General features: G+C 45.4%; 1 protein-coding gene across 5 annotated transcripts in view; it reads right to left on the reverse strand.

The window, feature by feature from the left end:
* THOC5 (THO complex subunit 5) overlaps nt 1-20554 on the reverse strand; it is a 49529-nt gene that overhangs the window by 23370 nt on the left and 5605 nt on the right. For 3 of the 5 annotated variants that reach the window (XM_054470237.2, XM_054470238.2, XM_063663068.1), the window contains 10 exons: nt 17335-17478; nt 16261-16374; nt 15689-15786; nt 12175-12321; nt 9034-9148; nt 4201-4333; nt 3445-3477; nt 1535-1612; nt 799-839; nt 449-548 (listed from right to left, as the gene is read on the reverse strand). In XM_054470237.2, coding sequence (XP_054326212.2) covers nt 449-548; nt 799-839; nt 1535-1612; nt 3445-3477; nt 4201-4333; nt 9034-9148; nt 12175-12321; nt 15689-15786; nt 16261-16374; nt 17335-17478 — 1003 coding nt within the window. The remainder of the gene's footprint in view (nt 1-448; nt 549-798; nt 840-1534; nt 1613-3444; nt 3478-4200; nt 4334-9033; nt 9149-12174; nt 12322-15688; nt 15787-16260; nt 16375-17334; nt 17479-20554) is intronic. The other 2 variants (XM_054470239.2, XM_054470240.2) reach the window with 1 other exon arrangement.

Consider the following 20554-nt stretch of genomic DNA (forward strand, 5'->3'; position numbering starts at 1 on the left):
GTGAGAGGGAAACTTAAATTTTACTGTTAGCTCTTATACTGCTAGAACATTTTATTATATGGTACTTTTTCATACAAACCAACTTCAAAACATATACTCTGCAGAATACAAAGTTCTACTTATATTTATTACACACGTTGGTCTTACTTAAAACCTGTATACTTTTGCAACTTGTTCTAGATATTTGACTTGCCAGATTCAGAAAGAGGTGTAGTTTTCTCAAGCTTCTGCCTTATGTGATTGGAGTTTTGTTGCTATGTTGTTATGGTTATGATTTAACAACAAAAAGAAACAAAGTCCATGCAAAACAATAAGGAAAGACAAAGCAATATGAAATGGGAATCCTTTGTTGGGCAAATAGGCATCTGGCTCCCGGACCCTCTGCACCTGCAGCTGGGTGAACTCTTAGGTGCTACAGATCCCCTAAACAAGGTGAGTGCAGCCAGACCTTTGCACTTCAGGTCGAGCATGACAGACAGTGGGTGCCTCTTCAGCATCTCTTTGCGTTTGTCGTCCAACTGAACCCCCAGCGTGGGTCTCCGGCGTTTCTGGACAAAGGAAAGTGCCAAGCTGATGAGCATCGGTCATACCAACCTCCCCTTCCTTCTCCCAACCAGCTAGGCCTCAGCCCTACTGCCTGGCACCTGCTGCTTCAGGTAGCTGGGTTGTCAGACTCCCCTCCCAGCAGCCCTTTCTTTCAAACCTTTCTTCTGCTTCTAGGGAGGACGGCACCTGCAAACAAGCATGCCCCAGTGCATGCAGCTGCTTGATGCCCCCACAAGAGGAAATGGTTCTCACCGTGGTCTGCTCCTCCTCAGCATCCGAGTCACTCTCGTCATCTGCAGACACAGAGAGAAGGCAGCTAGAGGCGAGGGGGCTCCAAATGCTCCCTAAAGCACTCCAACCCACATGGCATAAAGGGGCCCTGACTCTGTCTTTTGTAAATAAGTTTCTCTATAATAAATAATAAATTAACTTGCTGCTTCTTATTCAGTATAGAAAACATGGTGATGAAAAAAGAAAAAAGAAGAATGACGTATAACTCGTTTTTTTCAACGGGCTTTTTGATGTCATTTAGATGGAACACAAGCCCCTCCTTGTGATGGTGGTGGCGGCTGTGGTAATAATAGTAACATAAATAATAATAATAGTAGTAGAAGCATGCATAACTTGAGGGGGTACTATGTGCTGAGAATTATGCTAAAGGCCGTATGTGCATTACCTTATTTAATCCACATAACAATCCTACATGAGGTGTTACTATCTGTTTTCACAAATGAATAAACTGAGGCTCTGAAATATTAAATACCTTCCTCAGGGTCAGTCAGCTAGTGAGTGGCAGGGCTGAAATCCACGGGCCGCACCTTGTGACTCCGGGAAGTGAGCTCTCTTTCCTGTCTACTCCAGGGTGCTAAGACATTCAAGTCAAGCTTCCTGCTACACAGAACTAGTCCAGCTAGTTCTCCAAAGACCAGGACTGACCTTGGATGGTGACTTGGTGTCCCTGGGGGAGGAATCCCAACCACTACATTACCTTGGGAGTCCTCTGGAGGCTTGAACAGAGCCTTGGCTTCATCCACACTGCCTTCGATTGCCACAGATAACGTCTTATCTGGGAGGCAAGAAGAAGTCTGGTAGGAAAGCTGCTGAGGAAAGGTGCTAAGCAGCACAAGTAGGCCAGCTCTGGGGCTGCATTTTTCCCACTTCTGCCCAGCTCCTTGCTGACGAAGGGTGGAAGGGCAAAAGTCCTTGCTCCAGATGAAGGGAAACAAGGTGGGACACTTAAGTCTTCTTTTTTCCATCATTTACTGAGAACAGAGAACTTAAGTACAAATTCCTAAACCAGCATTACCTGAAACTAGCAGTGAATGCCTCCTTTTTTGGTGCACACCAAAGCGCAGAAATTCAAACTGAGGGCCTAAAGCCACATGGAACTCCTCTGCCAATTGTCTTAGAGGTTCTCACCCAGAAATCCACGCCTGCCCACATCCCAGAAACAATGACTCTCACCTAAGTGCTTATTCTCTATTCTACACTATACCAAGCACGTGGCTGCCACTGTCTCACTTAACTGGGAGGCAGTAGGACAGTGAATAGGAACTTGGATCTTACAGTCCAGTTCCAGACCTGAGTCCCTGCCTAACCAATTCTCAAACACACGACCTGGAAAGTTATGTCACTGTCTGAGCCTCAGTTTCTGTATCTATGAAATGGGGACTTGAAAAATAGTAGCTGCTGGGTGCAGTGGCTCACACCTGTAATCTCAGCACTTTGGGAGGCCGAGGCAGGTGGATCACCTGAGGTCAGGAGTTCGAGACCAGCCTGGCCAACATGGCAAAATCCCGTCTATACTAAAAATACAAAAATTAGCTGTGTGTGGCGGCATGTGCCAGTAATCCCAGCTACTTGGGAGGCTGAGACAGGAGAATTGCTTGAATCCAGGAGGTGGAGGTTACTGTGAACCAAGATCATGCTACTGCACTGCAGCCTGGGCAACAGAGTGAGACTCCGTCTCAAAAAAAAAAAGAAAAATAGTAGCTGCCCCATTAGTGGTGGGGACTGAATGAGCTGCTTGTAAATTTTAATTATAAAATTATTAAAAATTAATTTTTAGGCTGGGTGTGGTGGCTCATGTCTGCTTGGGAGGCCAAGGCAAGTGGATCACCTGAGGTCAGGAGTTCAAGATCAGCCTGGCCAACATGATGAAACTCCGTCTCTACTAAATATATAAAAATTAGCCAGGCACGGTGGTGGGTGCCTGTAATCCCAGCTACTTGGGAGGCTGAGGCAGGGAGAATTGCTTGAACCTGGGAGACAGAGGTTGCAGTGAGCCAAGATCACGCCATTGCACTCCAGCCTGGGCAACAGAGCCAGACTCCAACTCAGAAAAAAAAAAAATTTTTAATCCTCACAACAATCCTACAGGAGTAATAACATTATTATAGCCATTTATAGATGAGAAACTTAAGGCTCAGAGAAGCTAGACATCACAGCCATAAGGCTGATAAACCAGGATTCAAGACCAGGTCTGTTCAACTTAAGCTTGGCCTCTCCAGCACATGAGCTAACAGCCTGTTGCATACACCAGGTATGATACCTCATTGAGTGATGTCTTGGGACCTCCTCTGAGGGTCTAGCGTTGTGAGGTCAGACAGGCCACTGCCGTCCAACTCCATTCTTAAGGGTACAGATAGTCCTAAGAACCTGAAACGGTTTGCCTAGCCACACTAAGGAGGGATGGCAAACTTCCCCCAAGTGGCTGACCACTGCCTTATCTATGGCAACCCTATGTGAATCACCACCCTTCACCCCAAACAACTAGTTGCTCCCATCAAGCACTGGCAAACACCAGACTATTTTCTTCAGCCATTAATATTAGCATTCTACAAGAACATCAAATGGAACAGGCCGATTTTAAACATAAAAGAAAAGAAAATTACTCACCCTGTCTAGGGGGCTGGGAGGATTTCATATGAGCTGATGATGGAAACAGGAGGGAGAACAAAGGGGAGGGGAGGACCAGAAGGACGAGGAAGACACAAGAAGAGAGACAGTAATGTGTTGGTGCCCAAGGTGGGAGGAGAAGCAAGCACTGGTGCAGTATATGTCTGTCTGATGCAGTGGGGTGGGGTGGGGGAGAAAATTTAGGTGCTGGGTGAAAGCTGCATTAGGGCAAAAGGCAGGGTCTCTAAAATTTTCTCAAAACCCTAGCAGAGTCGCAGGCTGCCCTCAAGCTTAATGAGGACATATCACCTAACCTGGAAATTCACAACAAAGACATGCAGCCTGATTCAAGGCATGGTGAAAGCCTGGGAGAGCTGGCTGAGACCTGTATTCACCAGGCACCCCCACCCTGAAGCAGAGCAAGAGGCACTGATCTAACGGCCAAGCGTGCCTTGATGGGGTGAGCACCTGGGAGCCCAGACAGGCTGCCTGGGCTCTGCACCCAACAGCTGTCCACCCAGGCTCACGAATGGCTCAAAGCCACCCATTGTGAAATACCCATCAGGTTAATCCAGCCTTAGGCCAGCTGGTCAGAGCAGCCATGCCGGGCAATGCAGAGGGAAGAAAGCTTCTGTCACCTGAGGGCTTCGGGGCAGGACTGAGAAATTTCCTGAGCAGGTACTGCTTCCAACTGATTCACTCGGCCACAGCTGCTGCTCCCATAGCCCCTCATCCTCACCCAGGCCCCATACTCACCACAGGCCTGCCCATACGCAGTGGCCTGAACAAAGAGGACATAGAGGGGAGGCGGCAGGTGTCTGGCTGTCTCATACTGCTTGTGAGCCTGGTCAAATGGCATAAACAAGTACTCCTGCACCGGAAGGGAAGCCTGCACACAAGAGACAGATTTTTGTTCTTCCTTTTTTAGCCAGTCCACACAGGAACAAGTGGCTACTTAGTGACCGTAAATCATTATTTATAAAAGTGATACATGATAAACTAATAGAACTAATAGGTAGATAAAAGCTCAATGTAAACAAAATTATATTTCTTTATACTAGCAACAAACAGTAAGAAAATAAAATTGTTTTATTTTACTTACTGCCAGGGTGCCCTGGCTCATGCCCGTAGTCCCAGCACTTTGGGAGGCTGAGGCAGGAGGATCACTTGAGGCCAGGAGTTCAAGAGCAGCCTGGGTAACTTAGCGAGATGCCATTTCCACAAAAAAAAAAAATCAATTAAAAAAAGAAATTATAAAAAGATGCCATTTCAATACCATCAATAAAACATCAATTAAGAATAAACAGGCCGGGCATAGTGGCTCACGCCTGTAATCCCAGCACTTTGGGAGGCTGAGGCAGGCGGATCACCTGAAGTCGGGAGATCGAGACGAGCCTGACCGACATAGAGAACCCCGTCTCTACTAAAAAAAAATACAAAATTAGCTGGGCGTGGTGGCATATGCCTGTAATCCCAGCTACTTGGGAGGCTGAGGCAGGAGCATCACTTGAACCCGGGAAGTGGAGGTTGCGGTGAACCGAGATCATGCCATTGCACTCCAGCCTGGGCAACAAGAGCAAAACTCTGTCTCAAAAAACAAACAAAAAATAATAAACAAGCAGGCTGGGCGCAGTGGCTCATGCCTGTAATCCCAGCACTTTGGGAGGCTGAGGCAGGTGGATCACCCGAGGTCAGGAGTTTGAGACCAGCCTGGCAAACATGGTGAAACCTGATCTCTTCTATAAATACAAAAATTGGCCAAGTGTGGCGGCACGCACCTGTAATCCCAGCTACTCTGGAGGCTGAGGCAGAAGAATTGCTTGAACCTGGGAGACGGAGGTTGCAGTGAGCCCAGATTGTACCACTGCACTCCAGCCTGGGCAACACAGCAAGACCCTGCCATAAAATTAAAATAAAATAAAATAAAATAAAATAAAATAAATAAAAAAATAAAATAAAATAAACAAATGAAAGGCATATAAGCCTCTACACAAAAACCTGAGAAATGAAAAGTCTAAAATAAGTGGATACATATGAATGTCAATGGCCTGGAAGACTCAAATATTGTCCAGGTAACAATTTATTCTAAAGTGGTCTGCAGATTCAATGCAATCCCAGTCAAAATCCCAGCAGGTAAAAACAGACAAGCTGATTCTGAAACTTGTATGTAAATGCAAAGGGCCAAGAATAACCAAGACAATCCTGAAGAATTAGGTTGGAACTGTGCATCGAGACTTCTGATAAAGCCACAGTAAATAAGACGGTGTGATACTGTGCAAGGATGGACACAGAGATTATACACATATCCACATGTACAAAGACATTTGATTTGTGACAAAAGTGGCACTACAGAGCAGTGGAAAGAGAATGTCTTCAATAAATGGTCAGCTAAATACCTATGTGGAAAGAAAAAATGAATTTTTACCCTTAACTTACACTATATACAAAATCACTTCCAGGATGACTACAGATTTAAATAGAAAGATTTCTTAAACAAGACACAAAAAAAGTACTAACCATAAAGGAAAAGAATAATTAGTAAAATTAGGAATATGCACTCATTAAAAGATACCATTAGCAAAGTGAAAAGGCAGGAGGTTACAGAATGAGAAAGACCTGGGAAAAAACTCATCTCCAGGCAACCCAACAGAAAACAGGCAAAAGACTTGCCTAGGCCCATCACAAGAGGTTATCCAAAAGGCAAAACGTGCTGTGTTCAACATCACTAGTCCTCAGGGAAATAAAAATTAAAACTATAATGAGATACCCTCCAGAGTAGCCAAAATTAAGGAGACTGACAGTATAAAGTGTTGACAAGGATGTAAAACAATTAGAACTTTCATATGGTGCTGGTGGGAATTTCTGTAAATCGGTACAACCAGTTTAGAAAACTGTTTCAGTGTCTACAAAAGCTAAATATATGTATAACATATTGTATGACCTAGTAATTTCATTCCTGGGTATATATTCAACAGACAGATGTACACATGTATGCCAAAACACATGTATAAGAATGCTCATAGCAACACTATTGAAATGGCCCTAAACTGGAAACAACCAATTACTAAACATCAATGAAAACAAACTCTTGTACTCACAATAGCACAGATGAATCTTAGAAATATACTGCTGAACAAAAGAAGCCAGACATAGGAGTATATACTATGATTCTCTTTGTTTAGAGTTCAAAAACAGGCAAAACTAACCTATGATGTTAAGATGTCAAGATTATGGTTACTGGGGTGTGAGGGAAGATAGGGACTGGGAGGGGGAATAAAGGAGCTTCCAGGAAATTGTTAATGTTCTTTCTCTGGGATTTTGGGTGCTGGTTATACAGATGTGTTTGCTTAGTGAATATGCATTGAGCCATACACTTGCGAGTTATATGCTTTTCTGTATATAAAACTCTGTTTTAAAGTAACATATTGTATATTGTTTTTAAAAGTTGTATTCAAGACCTTAGGCAATGAATTCAGGTTTTGTTTCAGAGATTTTATTTGTGTGCTTTTCTTCTATTTTTTTTTCTTTTTTTTCTTGACTCAGGAATGACTGAACTAGATCGCCTTCAGTTTCAAGTTTGCAGACTCTGCACAGTGCATGAGGATCAACTGTGCAATATATAAAGTAAAATAAAAAGCATTTTAGGCCGGGCATGGTGGCTCACGCCTGTAATCCCAGCACTTTGGGAGGCCAAGGTGGGCAGATCATAAAGTCAGGAGATCGAGACCATCCTGGCTAACATGGTGAAACCCCGTCTCTACTAAAAATATAAAACAAAAAATTAGCTGCACATGGTGGCGGGCACTTGTAGTCCCAGCTACACGGGAGGCTGAGGCAGGAGAATGGCGTGAACCCGGGAGGCAGAGCTTGCAGTGAGCCGAGATCATGCCACTGTACTCCAGCCTAGGCGACAGAGCGAGACTCTGTCTCAAAAAAAAAAAAAAAAAGCATTTTAGGCCGGATGCGGGGGCTCATGCCTGTAATCCCAGTACTTTGGGAGGCCGAGGCAGGCGGATCACCTGAGGTCAGGAGTTCAAGACTAGCCTGGCCAACATGGTGAAACCCCATCTCTACTAAAGATACAAAAATTAGCCAGGTGTGGTGGCGGGCGCCTGTAAACCCAGCTACTTGGGAGGCAGAGCAGGAGAATCACTCGAACCTGGGAGGCAGAGGTTGCAGTGAGCCGAGATGGCGCCACTCCACTCCAGCCTGGGCGACAGAGCAACTCTGTCTCAAAAAAAAAAAAAAAAAAAAAAAGGCATTTTAAAGTCATGGGGGGTGGTGGCAAAGGTGGGTAAGGAAAAAAAAAAAAAGTGGTATTCAAGTTTGTAAAACAAAAGATCCCAGTTTCCAGTCCTCAAGGTAGCTGCTAATGGTTTGGTATGAATATAGACTTTTCCAAGCATATATTCAACTCCTACATGTATATATCCCTACAGGTACTTTGTAAACCAAGGTATAGAAATGAATCCATACTATATGTTCTACAACTTGCATTTCTTATTTAATAATATGACAGATCTTCTTTCATATTTCAGTTATTCTGTCAGTGGTTCGATATCAGTGGTTTGATTCCACACTTTCATCACAGCTCTAAGGCTGTACCATACAAGAATTTATTTAACCTGTACCCTACTTAAGGACATTTAGAAAGTTTCCAGGTAACAAGAGAAAATTTCACCGTGCAGAGGCTTTGGTTAAGTACAACCAAAACTTTTAATTTCTGCTCTATCACCAAGGCTGGAGCGATCCTCCTGCCTCAGCCTTCCAAGTAGCTGGGATGACAGGCACATGCCACCACGCCCAGTTAATTTTTTTTTTGTAGAGGGAGGATCTCCCGATATTGCCCAGGCTGGTCTCAAACTCCTGGGTTCAAGTGATCGTCCCCCGTCAGCCACCCGAAGTGCTAGGATTACAGGCATGAGGCACCACAAGCAGTCAACAACTCTCCTTCTACGGTTAGAGTTGAAGAAAGGAAATATAGATCTTGCCAAATCCTAAGAAAAAAAGCAAATTTATCTCTAGGATCCTTTTACAAAGTTCTTTCATATTAGCCATCTACCTTGCTTCATAAAATTATAAGGATTTAGACCAAATCTGGCTTCGCAAAGCAAATAAAAAGTGGGTCACCTATATAGAAAGACATTATATTTTACAGGTAAAGTGTGGACTCTTCCTCATGAGTAAAGTTTTTTTCAGAGTGAGAAGATCTGCTGAGCAGTCTGACCCTGAAGCATGGTCAGGGGGATCAAACAGACATCCACAGGAAGCAAGTTTGGATGCCTGGAGATTGTGAGGCCGGTGGGGGCCATTGCAGGGGGTAAACTAAATTTACACAGTCTGAGAAAGTACGTTACCCAGAGAAGGCCCTGGATGAAAACACCCAGGTCAATGTGTGTATATATTCCTGAGGCCAGCACTTCTTCCTCCCAGACACAGGCTTATCACACCAACTGGGTAGGGATGCAGACAAGGCCATCCTTATACTATAATTTAGGGTAATAGACCTGGCAAAGCCCAAAGGGTGACATGGCTTCTGGCAGCACCTGGTCAGTGGTGGAGGCAAAGCAAAAGGCCAGCGGGCCCCACCTGCATGATGCTGTTGAGGCGGGGCTGGAGGCTGCTCAGGTACTCCTTCTTCACCTCAATCTCCTTGAGAATCTTCTCCTTGTTGGATAGGCACTCTCGGTACTTCTCCGCCAGCCTGTTGGGGGAGGAAAGAGCACTGTCACCTGATATCCCCCAGTGATACCTCAACATGCCTGTTCACTGTCAGACTCCACTTAATGGTAGCAGCCATGATTAACTGCTAATGTTTATCCAGCACTCAATGTGTGCCAGGTACTTTGGTGAGCTCTTTAAAAGCATAATTACATTTAATCCTTATAAAGACCCTGGAAGACAGGGACTTTTCTTATCCCCAAAGGAGGAAACCAAGGCTCAGGCAAGTAGATAACTTGCCCAAGGGCATCCAGCTAAGAATAAACACTGCGCTGGGCTTTGGATCCATGTCTCTTGCTCTCCAGAGGCTCTGTCTGCTCTGTAACCACTAGGGAATACACATGCCATCTTCTGCTCCATTTCTTGCTTGAGAGGTAAGACCTAAAACTTTCACAAACATGGACTTAGCAGCTATATAACCCAAAAGAGGCCCATGGACTGGCCTGGTTAGCACAGAGTGGGAATAGATTCTGGACCAATGCCACAAGAATGCAGCACTGATGGCTGAGTCAGTGCCCAGCACAATCAGTGGACTAGACAGCAGAGTGACAGGTCAGCCCCATCTGCTAAGACACTGACACAAATTTCCTAAGAACCAGACTCGGCCAGGGATGGTGGCTCATGCCTGTAATTCTAACACTTTGGGAGGCCCAGGCAGGAGGATCACCTGAGGTTGAGAGTTCAAGACCAGCCTGGCCAATATGGTGAAACCCGTCTCTACTAAAATACAAAAATTAGCTGGGCACAGTGACATGCGCCTGTAATCCCAGCTACTCAGGAGGCTGAGACAGGAGAATCACTTAAATTGGGGAGGCAGAGGTTGCAGTGAGCCGAGATAGCACCACTGCACTCCAGCCTGGGTGACAGAGCGAGACTTCATCTCAAAAAAAAAAAAAACAAAAAACCATATCCAGTGCTTATTAAATTCATAATATGAACCAAAAACAGAGAATACATTCCATAACAGAAAAAGGCAAGTATACAGCTACTTCACCAACAAAAAACAGAAAAGATGTGCCAATCAAAAGCCCTAGTATTCTTGTACAAATATGAAAGGGGAAAAAGTTACCATGAAAAGTTCATTATGGAAAAATAAAACAAACAAACAAAAAAAACCACTGTATTTTTAGAATGACTTAGATTAAAACAGACAGTACTGGGCAGGCACAGTGGCTCACGCCTATAATCCCAGCACTTTGGGAGCCCAAGGCGGGTGGATCATCTGGGGTCAGGAGTTTGAGACCAGCCTGGCCAACATGGTGAAACCCCCGTCTCTATTAAAAATACAAAAATTGGCCGGGCACAGTGGCTCACACCTGCAATCCTAACACTTTGGGAGGCCGAGGTAGGCCAATCACGAGGTCAAGAGATAGAGACCATCCTGGCCAACATGGTGAAACTCCGCTTCTACTAAAAATACAAAAATTAGCTGGGCGTAGTGACACACGCCTGTAGTCCCAGCTACTCAGGAGGCTGAGGCAGGAGAATTGGTTGAACCAGGGAGGTGGAGGTTGCAGTGAGCCGAGATCACGCCATTGCATTCCAGCCTAGGCGACAAGAGTGAAACTCCGTGTCAAAAAAATAAATAAATAAATAGATAAATAAATAAACCTCTTTATTCGTATAGAAAAGTTTATACCTAAAGTGTGACTTGAAGCATTATTATTATTTTTTTTTGAGATGGAGTCTCGTTCTGTTGCCCAGGCTAGAGTGCAGTGGCGCAATCTCGGCTCACTGCAACCTCTGCCTCCCGGCTTCACGCCATTCTCCTGCCTCAGCCTCTTGAGTAGCTAGGACTACACGCACCCGCCACCATGCGCGGCTAATGTTTTATATTTTTAGTAGAGATGGGGTTTCACCATGTTAGCCAGGATGGTCTCGATCTCCTGACCTTGTGATCCACCTGCCTCGGCCTCCCAAAGTGCTGGGATTACAGGCGTGAGCCACCGCACCCGGCTGAAGCATTATTTACGACAGCAAAAAATGGAAACAACCTAAAATCCAACAGGGGAATAATTTTGTGAATTTTTCTATACATTAGAATATACACTAGAATGTTGCACAACCTCCTGAAATAGTGTTTACAAAGCTTTATGCCACAGGCATACACTTATAGATAAGGGAAAAGGCAAATACAAAATTAGATTTATGGTACAAAAGATAAGAAGGTCTTTGGCATTAAAATTTCAAAGAGAGACCAGGCGTGGTAACTCACACCTGTAATCCCAGCACTTTGGGAGGCCAAAGTGGGAGGATCACTTGAAGCCAGGAGTTCAAGACCAGCCTGGGTAACAGGGTGAGACCCCTGCTCTACAAAAATAAAAATATTAGCCAGGCATGGTGGCAGGCACCCATAGTCCTGGCTACTTGGGAGGCTGAGGCAGAAGGATCGCTTGAGCCCAGGAGGTCAAGGCTGAAGTGAGTCATGACAGTGCCACAGCACTCCATCCTGAGCAATAGAGTGAAACGCCATCTCTTTTGGAAAAAAAAAAAAAAAAAAAAAAGGGCCAGGCACAGTGGCTCACGTCTGTAATCCCAGCACTTTGGGAGGCCAAGGCAGGCAGATCACTTGAGGTCAGGAGTTCGAGATCAGCCTAGCCAGCATGGTGAAACCCCATCTCTACAAAAAATACAAATAATAGATGGGCGTGGTGGTGCACACCTACCACCCAGCTACTCGGGAGGCTGAGGACTCAGAATCACTTGAATCTGGGAGGCAGAGGTTGCAGTGAACTGAGATCACACCACTGCACTCCAGCCTGGGAGACAGAGTGAGACTCCATCTCAAAAAAAAAAAAACAAAAAAAAACCCTTAAGCAATTATAACCCCAACCCCATCCATGATGAGGTTGGTGAAGTTTAAACTATCCAGTGTGATTTAATCATATAAAATGGGATTTGGTCTTAGAAACTCCTCTGAGAGTTCCACAGTGTTTTGCTGCCTTATCCTGGGTCATGACAAAGCACTGACACTTTGTGGTTAAAAGGTCAGGAAGGAGGAAATGCTACCTTTTCCGCTGCTCCAGCTCCCAGTCCAGACGTGCTAGTGTTTGCTGGTGAGGGTCTCCCATGGTGACTTCGGCCTTGCTGATATCTGGTGGAGCCTCCTTATAAAACTCCTCTAAACTGACCAGATCAATTTCTTCATGCTTTGACCTAAGACAAAAACATGACATCAAGCTGCTGTTCTCAGGAAACCAAACTATAGTTTAAGCAGGCCCAAAGTTACCCCCAACATATGTCTGCTTAGCCCTGGTCTACAACTTAGGATCCTGGAATCCAGTCTTCTCCACAAATGCTCATTAGCAGATGTTTCAGTGTGAAGAAAGGTAGTTGGTGACATGCCATAGGATCCTTATCCATGCTGTCCAACATTTTCACCCATGAATTAAAGACTCGGAAGGGATTCTTATCAAATTTACAAATGTCTCCAAGCTGAGCAGGAGAACTAATAGCTAAAAAGTCAAATAAAAACACTACAGCCTGGCCTAGGCTGTCAGGTTGAAAGCAAGACATCACTTAACAGGAATAAATATAAGGGTCTGCACTTAAGTTCAAGACATTAGCTGCATAAGAATAGAATGAGGAAGATCCAGCATGGGAGAACTAGATGGAAAAAGATCTAGAGGCTTAAACTGTTGCATGCATAGTGATTTATATGTATAAAAGAAAAGAAATTCTGCCAGGCATGGTGGCTCACCCCTGTAATCCCAGCACTTTGGGAGGTCGAGGTAGGTGGATTACCTGAGGTCAGGAGTTCGAGACCAGCCTGATCAACAAGGTGAAACCCCATCTCTACTAAAAATTAGCCGGGCGTGGTGACGCATGCCTGTAATCCCAGCTACTTGGGAGGCTGAGGCAGGAGAATCGCTTGAACCTGGGAGGCAGAGGTTGCAGTGAGCCAAGATTGAACCATTGCACTCCAACCTGGGAGACAGAGCGAGACTCTGTCTCAAAAAAATCCAACTCTCTTTGCTGTATTAACATAGTTGACTGCTCAGGTTATGGTCAGATGACAGTAATAATAAGAGCAGCTATCATATATTAATAAGCACCCACTATATGTCATCCTCACCTCATTTAAGCCTTACAACAACTCTAAAGAGGTGGGGAGTTTTAATCTCCATTTTTTGACTGAGATGGAGGCTTCTATCAGTAAGCAGCTTGCCCAAGGTCCACAGCTAGGGAGTGGCCAAGCTGGGATTTGAACCCAGGCTGTGTAACTTCAAGGCCTATGCTCCTTCCATGTGGCCACCTGCCTCCCAACAGGCGCAAGTTCCGCTGTATTCTGGGTTTGTCAGTTTCCATTTGGGTGATGATTACAGACCAGTGCATCACATTATTTTGTTTTTGATACCTTTTTAATTTGGAAATAGTTTAAGACTCCAAGAAGTTTCAAAAATAATACTTGGAATGTATTTCCTCCATGTACCTTTCACCCAATGATACTATGTTATCTAACCACATTATACATTGCCAAAACCAGGAACTGACACTGGTACAATATTATTAACTCAAGTACAGACCTGATGCAGATTTCGCCTCTATTCATATTTAACTGTTATTATGTGACGATTTTGTGGAACAGATAAAGATGCCTCTCAAAAATCAGCATCAGGGCTGGGCACAGTGGCTCATGCCTGTAATTCTAGCACTTTGGGAGGTCGAAATGGGTGGATCATCTGAGGTCAGGAGTTTGAGACCAGCCTGGCCAACATGGTGAAACCCTGTCTTTACTAAAAATACAAAAATTAGCTGGGCGTGGTGGCTCATGCATGCAATCGCTTGAACCCGGGAGGCAGAGGTTGCAATGAGCCAAGATCACGCCACCACACTCCAGCCTGGGCAACAGAGTGAGGCTTTGTCTTAAAAAAAAAAAAAAAAAAAAAAACAAAGAAAAAAAAAATCAGCATCAGGCCAGGCGTGGTGGCTTAAACCTTTAATCTTAGCCTTTTGGGAGGCCAAGGCGGGTAGATCATTTGCAACCAGGAGTTTGAGACTAGCCCAACATGGCAAAACCCTATCACTACTAAAAATACAAAAAATTAGCCAGGCGTGGTGGCGCACGCCAATAGTCCCAGCTACTCAGGAGGCTGAAATGGGCGGATCATCTGAGCCAAGTCAAGTCAAGGCTGCAGCGAGCCGGGATTGTGCCACTGCACCAGCCTGGGTGACAGGAGTGAGACCCTGTCTCAAAAAGAAAAAAAAAAGACAAAAAACAAAACAATCAATCAGCATCATGATTATTAAAAATATTCTGGACCCGCCGGGTGCGGTGGCTCACGCCTGTAATCCCAGCACTTTGGGAGGCTGAGGCGGGCTGATCATAAGATCAGGAGATCGAGACCATCCTGACTAACACGGTGAAACCCTGTCTCTACTAAAAACACAAAATATTAGCCAGGCGTGGTGGCAAACGCCTGTAGTCCCAGCTACTTGGGAGGCTGAGGCAGGAGAATGGCATGAACCCGGGAGGCGGAGCTTGCAGTGAGCCGAGATCACGCCACTGCACTGCAGCCTGGGCGACAGAGCAAGACTCCGTCTCAAAAAAAAAAAAAAAAAAAAAACAAAAACGTATATATATATCCTGGACCCAACGTCTAATAGGCCCCCTGCACATGTCAAGTTTGTTACAGATAAAAGCTGCTTTCAGTTTGCATAAACAGGTCTGATGAAGTGAGAACATTTTCCCTTCTCTTCCCATTTACTACTTCCTCCTTCTTATCTCTCAGCTTGGTTTTGAGGAAGGACACAAACAAATTGTAGTTTCTTCACCTGAAGGCAGCTAAGCAGCAAGAAATTCAGGTTCCAAAGAATAAAATCCATTTTCAGAAATGAATTGCTGGGACTACAGAAAGGAAAACTGGGCCAAAAGGTTAAAAGAATGTGACTGGAAGTGAGTTGCTCCCATACAACACGACCAGGAATCCAATGGTAATGTAAAGACCCCTGATAGGGAGAGAGACCTGCTTTTTACCAAGTGCAGAGCTCAAAACTCAAAAAGATCAGAGAGACTTCTGAGGTTCTTTATGCAGCCTGAAACCACAGCTTGCAATTCTCCCACATTCACCCTTGCAATTTACCCTTCTCCCAGATCCTACAGTTTTCTAAGCTCATCAGATTTCTTTTTAAGGAGAGACTTAGGCTGGGAGCAGTGGCTCACGCCTGTAATCCCAGCACTTTGGGAGGCCGAGGTGGGAGGACCACCTGAGGTCAGGAGTTCGAGACCAGCCTGGCCAACATGGCAAAACCCCGTCTCTACTAAAAATACAAAAATTAGCCGGGTGTGGAGGTGGGCGCCTGCAATCCTAGCTACTCAGGAGGCTGAGGCAGGAGAATCGCTTGAACCCAGGAGGTGGAGGTTGCAGTGAGCTTAGAATGTGCCACTGCACTCCAGCCTGGGTGACAGGGCAAGACTCCGTCTCAAAAAAAAAAAAAAAGAAACAGACTTACAGTGAGCTACATGGGAAAAAGCAGTTACCGAGAGACCACATGTGCCAAAGCCCTGTCCTCCCAAACTCACTTAAACTCCAAACATTTGGTGATCTCCTTCTGTAGGTGCATCACCTCATACAACAGGTTCTGGAGCTGCAGGTGATAGGCATCTACTTTCTGCTTAGCCTGAAGGGAGAATATAATCAGAGGTGAGCAGAGCAAGTCAGGATGGGGCAGAGGGAGGGTCAGCAAACTAAGAGAAGGTGTAAAGGGAATAAAGAAGGGGATGGGGCTGGGTGCAGTGGCTCACGCCTGTAATCCCAGCAATTTGGGAGGCCGAGGCGAGTGGATCACCTGAGCTCGGGAGTTCAAGACAAGCCTGGCCAACAAGGTGAAACCCCATCTCTACTAAAAAATACAAAAATTAGCTGGGCATGGTGGTGGGAGGTGCCTGTAATCCCAGCTACTTAGGAGGCTGAGGCAGGAGAATCGCTTGAAGCTGGGAGGCGGAGGATGTGGTGAGCTGAGATCGCGCCACTGCACTCTAGCCTGGGGGATAGAACGAGTCTCTATCTCAAAAAACAAAAAACAAAAAAAAAAAGGGGGGGGGGATGGGGAGGAGAAAGGAGGAAAGTTAAAATTAAACCTTTTAACTACTACCTCGTGGGTCTGATCTCTTCCTTTCTTCAACCTGATGTGGGCTAATCGGTTAAGCTTCTTTAGAGTCATGAAATGCACACAGCTCTGGATCCTCCGTTCTTCTATTTCGATTGCCTGTGGGTAAAGAAAACAGTAAAGCCCGCTGACAACAGGGGCTAGCTCAGCTTCCTTCAGTCCCTTACCACTGACCCATCCTCATCTGGGGCCAAAAAAGGCACTGGAGGGAGCTCAGAACCATGAGAAGAGTCATGAAGAAAATAAGAGGACGATTGTATAAGGAAAATGCTTAAGAATCTCGAGCAAAAAAAAGTAATTTCTGCTTGGACTAGAGTAACAGGAATTGAAGATGGAATAAGGGCAGCAAAGGCACAATCTGTCTCTACAGATCCTACACAGAGATCCCAGGAATAGTAACATCTTGCCATAAAATTTGACCTCTATAAATAACATTACAGGATAACTTAAATGGAAAATAACAGAATTATAGCCATAAAGCTTGGCTACAATAGATTGAATGCAATAATTGTAACAAAACTTGTCAGCATAAGCACAAATATCTGAGATTCTTGGGGAAAAAAATGGATTTAAAAAAACTTATCTATCGAGTTTTTAGTCACATTGTTTAATTTCTCTGCCCCTAAAACCTCATTTATTCATTTACTATTAATGATAATTTCATTTTTGGTATCTACAATTTACTTGTACACATCTATCTTTGTATCAAGCAAATGTATCAATGCTTGTATCAAGCATTGATACAAGCATGAGAAATGCTTTGTATCAAGCATTTCTCAACACCTAGCAAAATGCCTGGCACTTAATAAATATTAATTGGATGAATGATCAAATTAGTAGGGAAAAAATTAATTATCCTGTACTTTCATTCCTGTAATTGGTGACTGAGTGGTGATAAGAAGTTCCAATAAATTAATAGGTTTTGGGAGCCCTGAGGCTCCAATCACCTGATCATGGCTGGGACAGAAGATCAAGATCAGGAAGGGCCCTGGTAGGTGTAAAAACAGCCTCATCTATGCAAACCCACCAGGTTCATGGCCACCTGGTCCCACTCCTTACCACATCCTTGCCACCCCTACTCTTCAGGTCTTGGATCTCAGCCATCAGCCTCTGTAGCTCCTGGCAGGTATACTTGTATAACTCATAGTCTCTGCCAGGGTCCCGCAGATCCACCTCGGCCTCCTCACTGTAGTATTTACCTTCCTGTAGAGGTAAGGATAAAGGCTCTGTGTGCATGGGGTAAAAGTCTCCCTGTTGGGATCAGGGACACTTGGCTGACATCTCCTTTTAGATAAAAACAGTAACAATGAAGCCTCAGTCGGGTCTCTAAAAGATCTGGTCCTTAAATCAAATGCTTTTCTTCTCTTCAAAATAGAAACCTCTTTTGCTTTCTGACTGCAGAGTAACGCATGCCTGGTGTCAAAGATTCAGAATATACAGAGGAGTATCAAAAAGAAAATGGAAAAATTGCCTATAATTTCGCCTCTCAGTCCGAAACTGAGTGAAGATTGTGGATAAATAAACATTTTATTTGTAAACAAAACGGGATCATATTGTCCGTGCTGTTAAGTGCAACTTCCCATCTGTATCAGTCCGTTTTCACGCTGCCAATAAAGACACACCTGAAACGGGGAACAAAAAGAGGTTTAATTAGACTTACAGTCCCACATAGCTGGGGAGGCCTCAGAATCATGGCGAGAGGTGAAAGGCACTACTTACGTGGCGGCAGCAAGAGAAAAATGAGGAGGAAGCAAAAGCAGAAACCCCTTATAAACCCATCAGATGTCGTGAGACTTACTCAATATCATGAGAACAGCACGGGAAAGACTGGCCCCCATGATTCAATTACCTCCCACTGGGTCCCTCCCACAACATGTGGCAATTCTGGGAAATACAATTCAAGTTGAGATTTAAATCCCAAACCATATCATTCTGCCCCTGGCCCCTCCGAATCTCATGTCCTCACATTTCAAAACCAATCATGCCTTCCCAACAGTCGCCCAAAGTCTTAACTCATTTCAGCATTAACCCAAAAGTCCATAGTCCAAAATCTCATCTGAGACAAGGCAAGCCCCTTCCGCCTATGAGCCTGTAAAATCAAAAGCAAGCTAGTTACTTCCTAGATACAATGGGGGTACAATGGGGGTAAATATAGCCATTCCAAATGGGAGAAATTGGCCAAAACAAAGGGGTTACAGGGCCCATGCAAGACCGAAATCCAGTGGGGCAGTCAAATTTTAAAGCTCCATAATGATCTCCTTTGACTCCAGGTCTCACATCCAGGTCAAGCTGATGCAAAAGGTGAGTTCTCATGGTCTTGGGCAGCTCCACCCCTGTGGCTTTGCGGGGTACAGTCTCCCTCCCTCCTGGCTGCTTTCATGGGCTGGCACTAAGTATCTGCGGCTTTTTCAGGTGCATGGTGCAAGCCATTGGTGGATCTACCATTCTAGGGCCTGAAGGGATGGTGGTCCTCTTCTCACAGCTCTACTAGGCAGTGCCTCAGTAGGGACTCTGTGTGGGGGCTCTGACCCCACATTTCCCTTCCACACTGCCCTAGCAGAGCTTCTCCATGAGCACGCCGGCAGCAAACTTTTGCCTGGGCATCCAGGTGTTTCCATGTATCTTCTGAAATCCAGGCAAAGTTCCCAAACCTCAATTCTTGACTTCTGTGCACCCACAGGCTCAACACCACATGGAAGCTGCCAAAGCTTGGGGCTTCCACCCTCTGAAGCCACAGCCCAAGCTCTACATTGGCCCCTTTCAGCCACGCCTGGACTGGCTGGGACACAGGGCACCAAGCCCCTAGGCTGCATACAGCACAGGGACCCTGGGTCTGGCCCAAAAAACAACTTTTTCCTCCTGGGCCTCCGGGCCTGTGAGGGGAGGGGCTGCCATGAGGTCTCTGACATAGCCTGGAGACACTTTCCCCATGGTGTTGGGGATTAACATTAGGCTCCCTGCTACTTATGCAAATTTCTGCAACCAATTTGAATTTCTCCTCAAAAAATGGGTTTTTCTTTTCTTTCCTTTTTTTATTTTTATTTTTTGAGACAGAGTCTCGGTCTTGTCACCCAGGCTGGAGTGCAGTGACATGATCTCAGTTCACTGCACCCTCTGCCTCCCAGGTTCAGGCAATTCTCCCGCCTCAGGCTCGTGGGTAGCTGGGATTACAGGCACCTGCCACCAGGCCCAGCTAATTTCTGTATTTTTAGTAGAGATGGGGTTTCACCATGTTGCCCAGGCTGGTCTCGAACTCCTGACCCCAAGTGATCCACCCACCTCGGCCTCCCAAAGTGCTGGGATTACAGGCATGAGCCACTGTGCCCAGCCGGGTTTTTCTTTTCTACTGTGTCATCAGGCTACAAATTTTCCAAACTTTTATGCTCTGTTTTCCTTTCAAAATGGAATGCTTTTAACAGTACCCAAGTCACTTCTTTTTTTTTTTGAGACAAGGTCTTGCTCTTGTTGCTCAGGCTGGAGTGCAATGGCGCAATCTCAGCTCACTGCAACCTCTGCCTCCCGGGTTCAAGCGATTCTCCCGCCTCAGCCTCCCAAGTAGCTGGGATTACAGGGGCCCACCACCATGCCTGGCTAATTTTTATTGTATTTTTAGTAGAGACGGGGTTTCACCATGTTGGCCAGGCTGGTCTCAAACTCCTGACCTCAAGTGGTTCGCCCACCTCGGCCTCCCAAAGTGCTGGGATTATAGGCGTGAGCCACTGTGCATGGCCCCGCCACCTTTTGAATGGTTTGCTACTTAGAAATTTCTTCCGCCAGATACCCTAAATCCTCCCTCTCAAGTTCAAAGTTCCACAAATCTCTAAGGCAGGGGCAAATGTCTTCAGTCCCTTTGCTAAAACACAAGAGTCACCTTTGCTGCGGTTTCCAATAAGTTCCTCATCTCCATCTGAGACCACCTCAGGCTGGACCTTATTGTTTATATCATTATCAACTTTTTTTTTTTTTTTGAGATGGAGTCTCACTCTGTCACCCAGGCTGGAGTGCAGTGGCATGATCTCGGCTCACTGCAACCTCTGCCTCCTGGGTTCAAGCAATTCTCTGCCTCAGCCTCCCGAGTAGCTGGGATTACAGGCGTCTGCCACCACGCCTGGCTAATTTCTTCATATGTTTAGTAGAGACAGGGTTTCACCATCTTAGCCAGGCTGGTCTTGAACTCCTGACCTCGTGATCCACCTGCCTCAGACTCCCAAAGTGCTGGGATTACAGGCGTGAGCCGCCATGTCCGGCCCATTATCAGCATTTTTGTCAAAGCCATTCA

This window comes from Pongo pygmaeus, chromosome 23 (assembly GCF_028885625.2).
Source record: "Pongo pygmaeus isolate AG05252 chromosome 23, NHGRI_mPonPyg2-v2.0_pri, whole genome shotgun sequence".
NCBI lineage: Eukaryota > Metazoa > Chordata > Mammalia > Primates > Hominidae > Pongo > Pongo pygmaeus.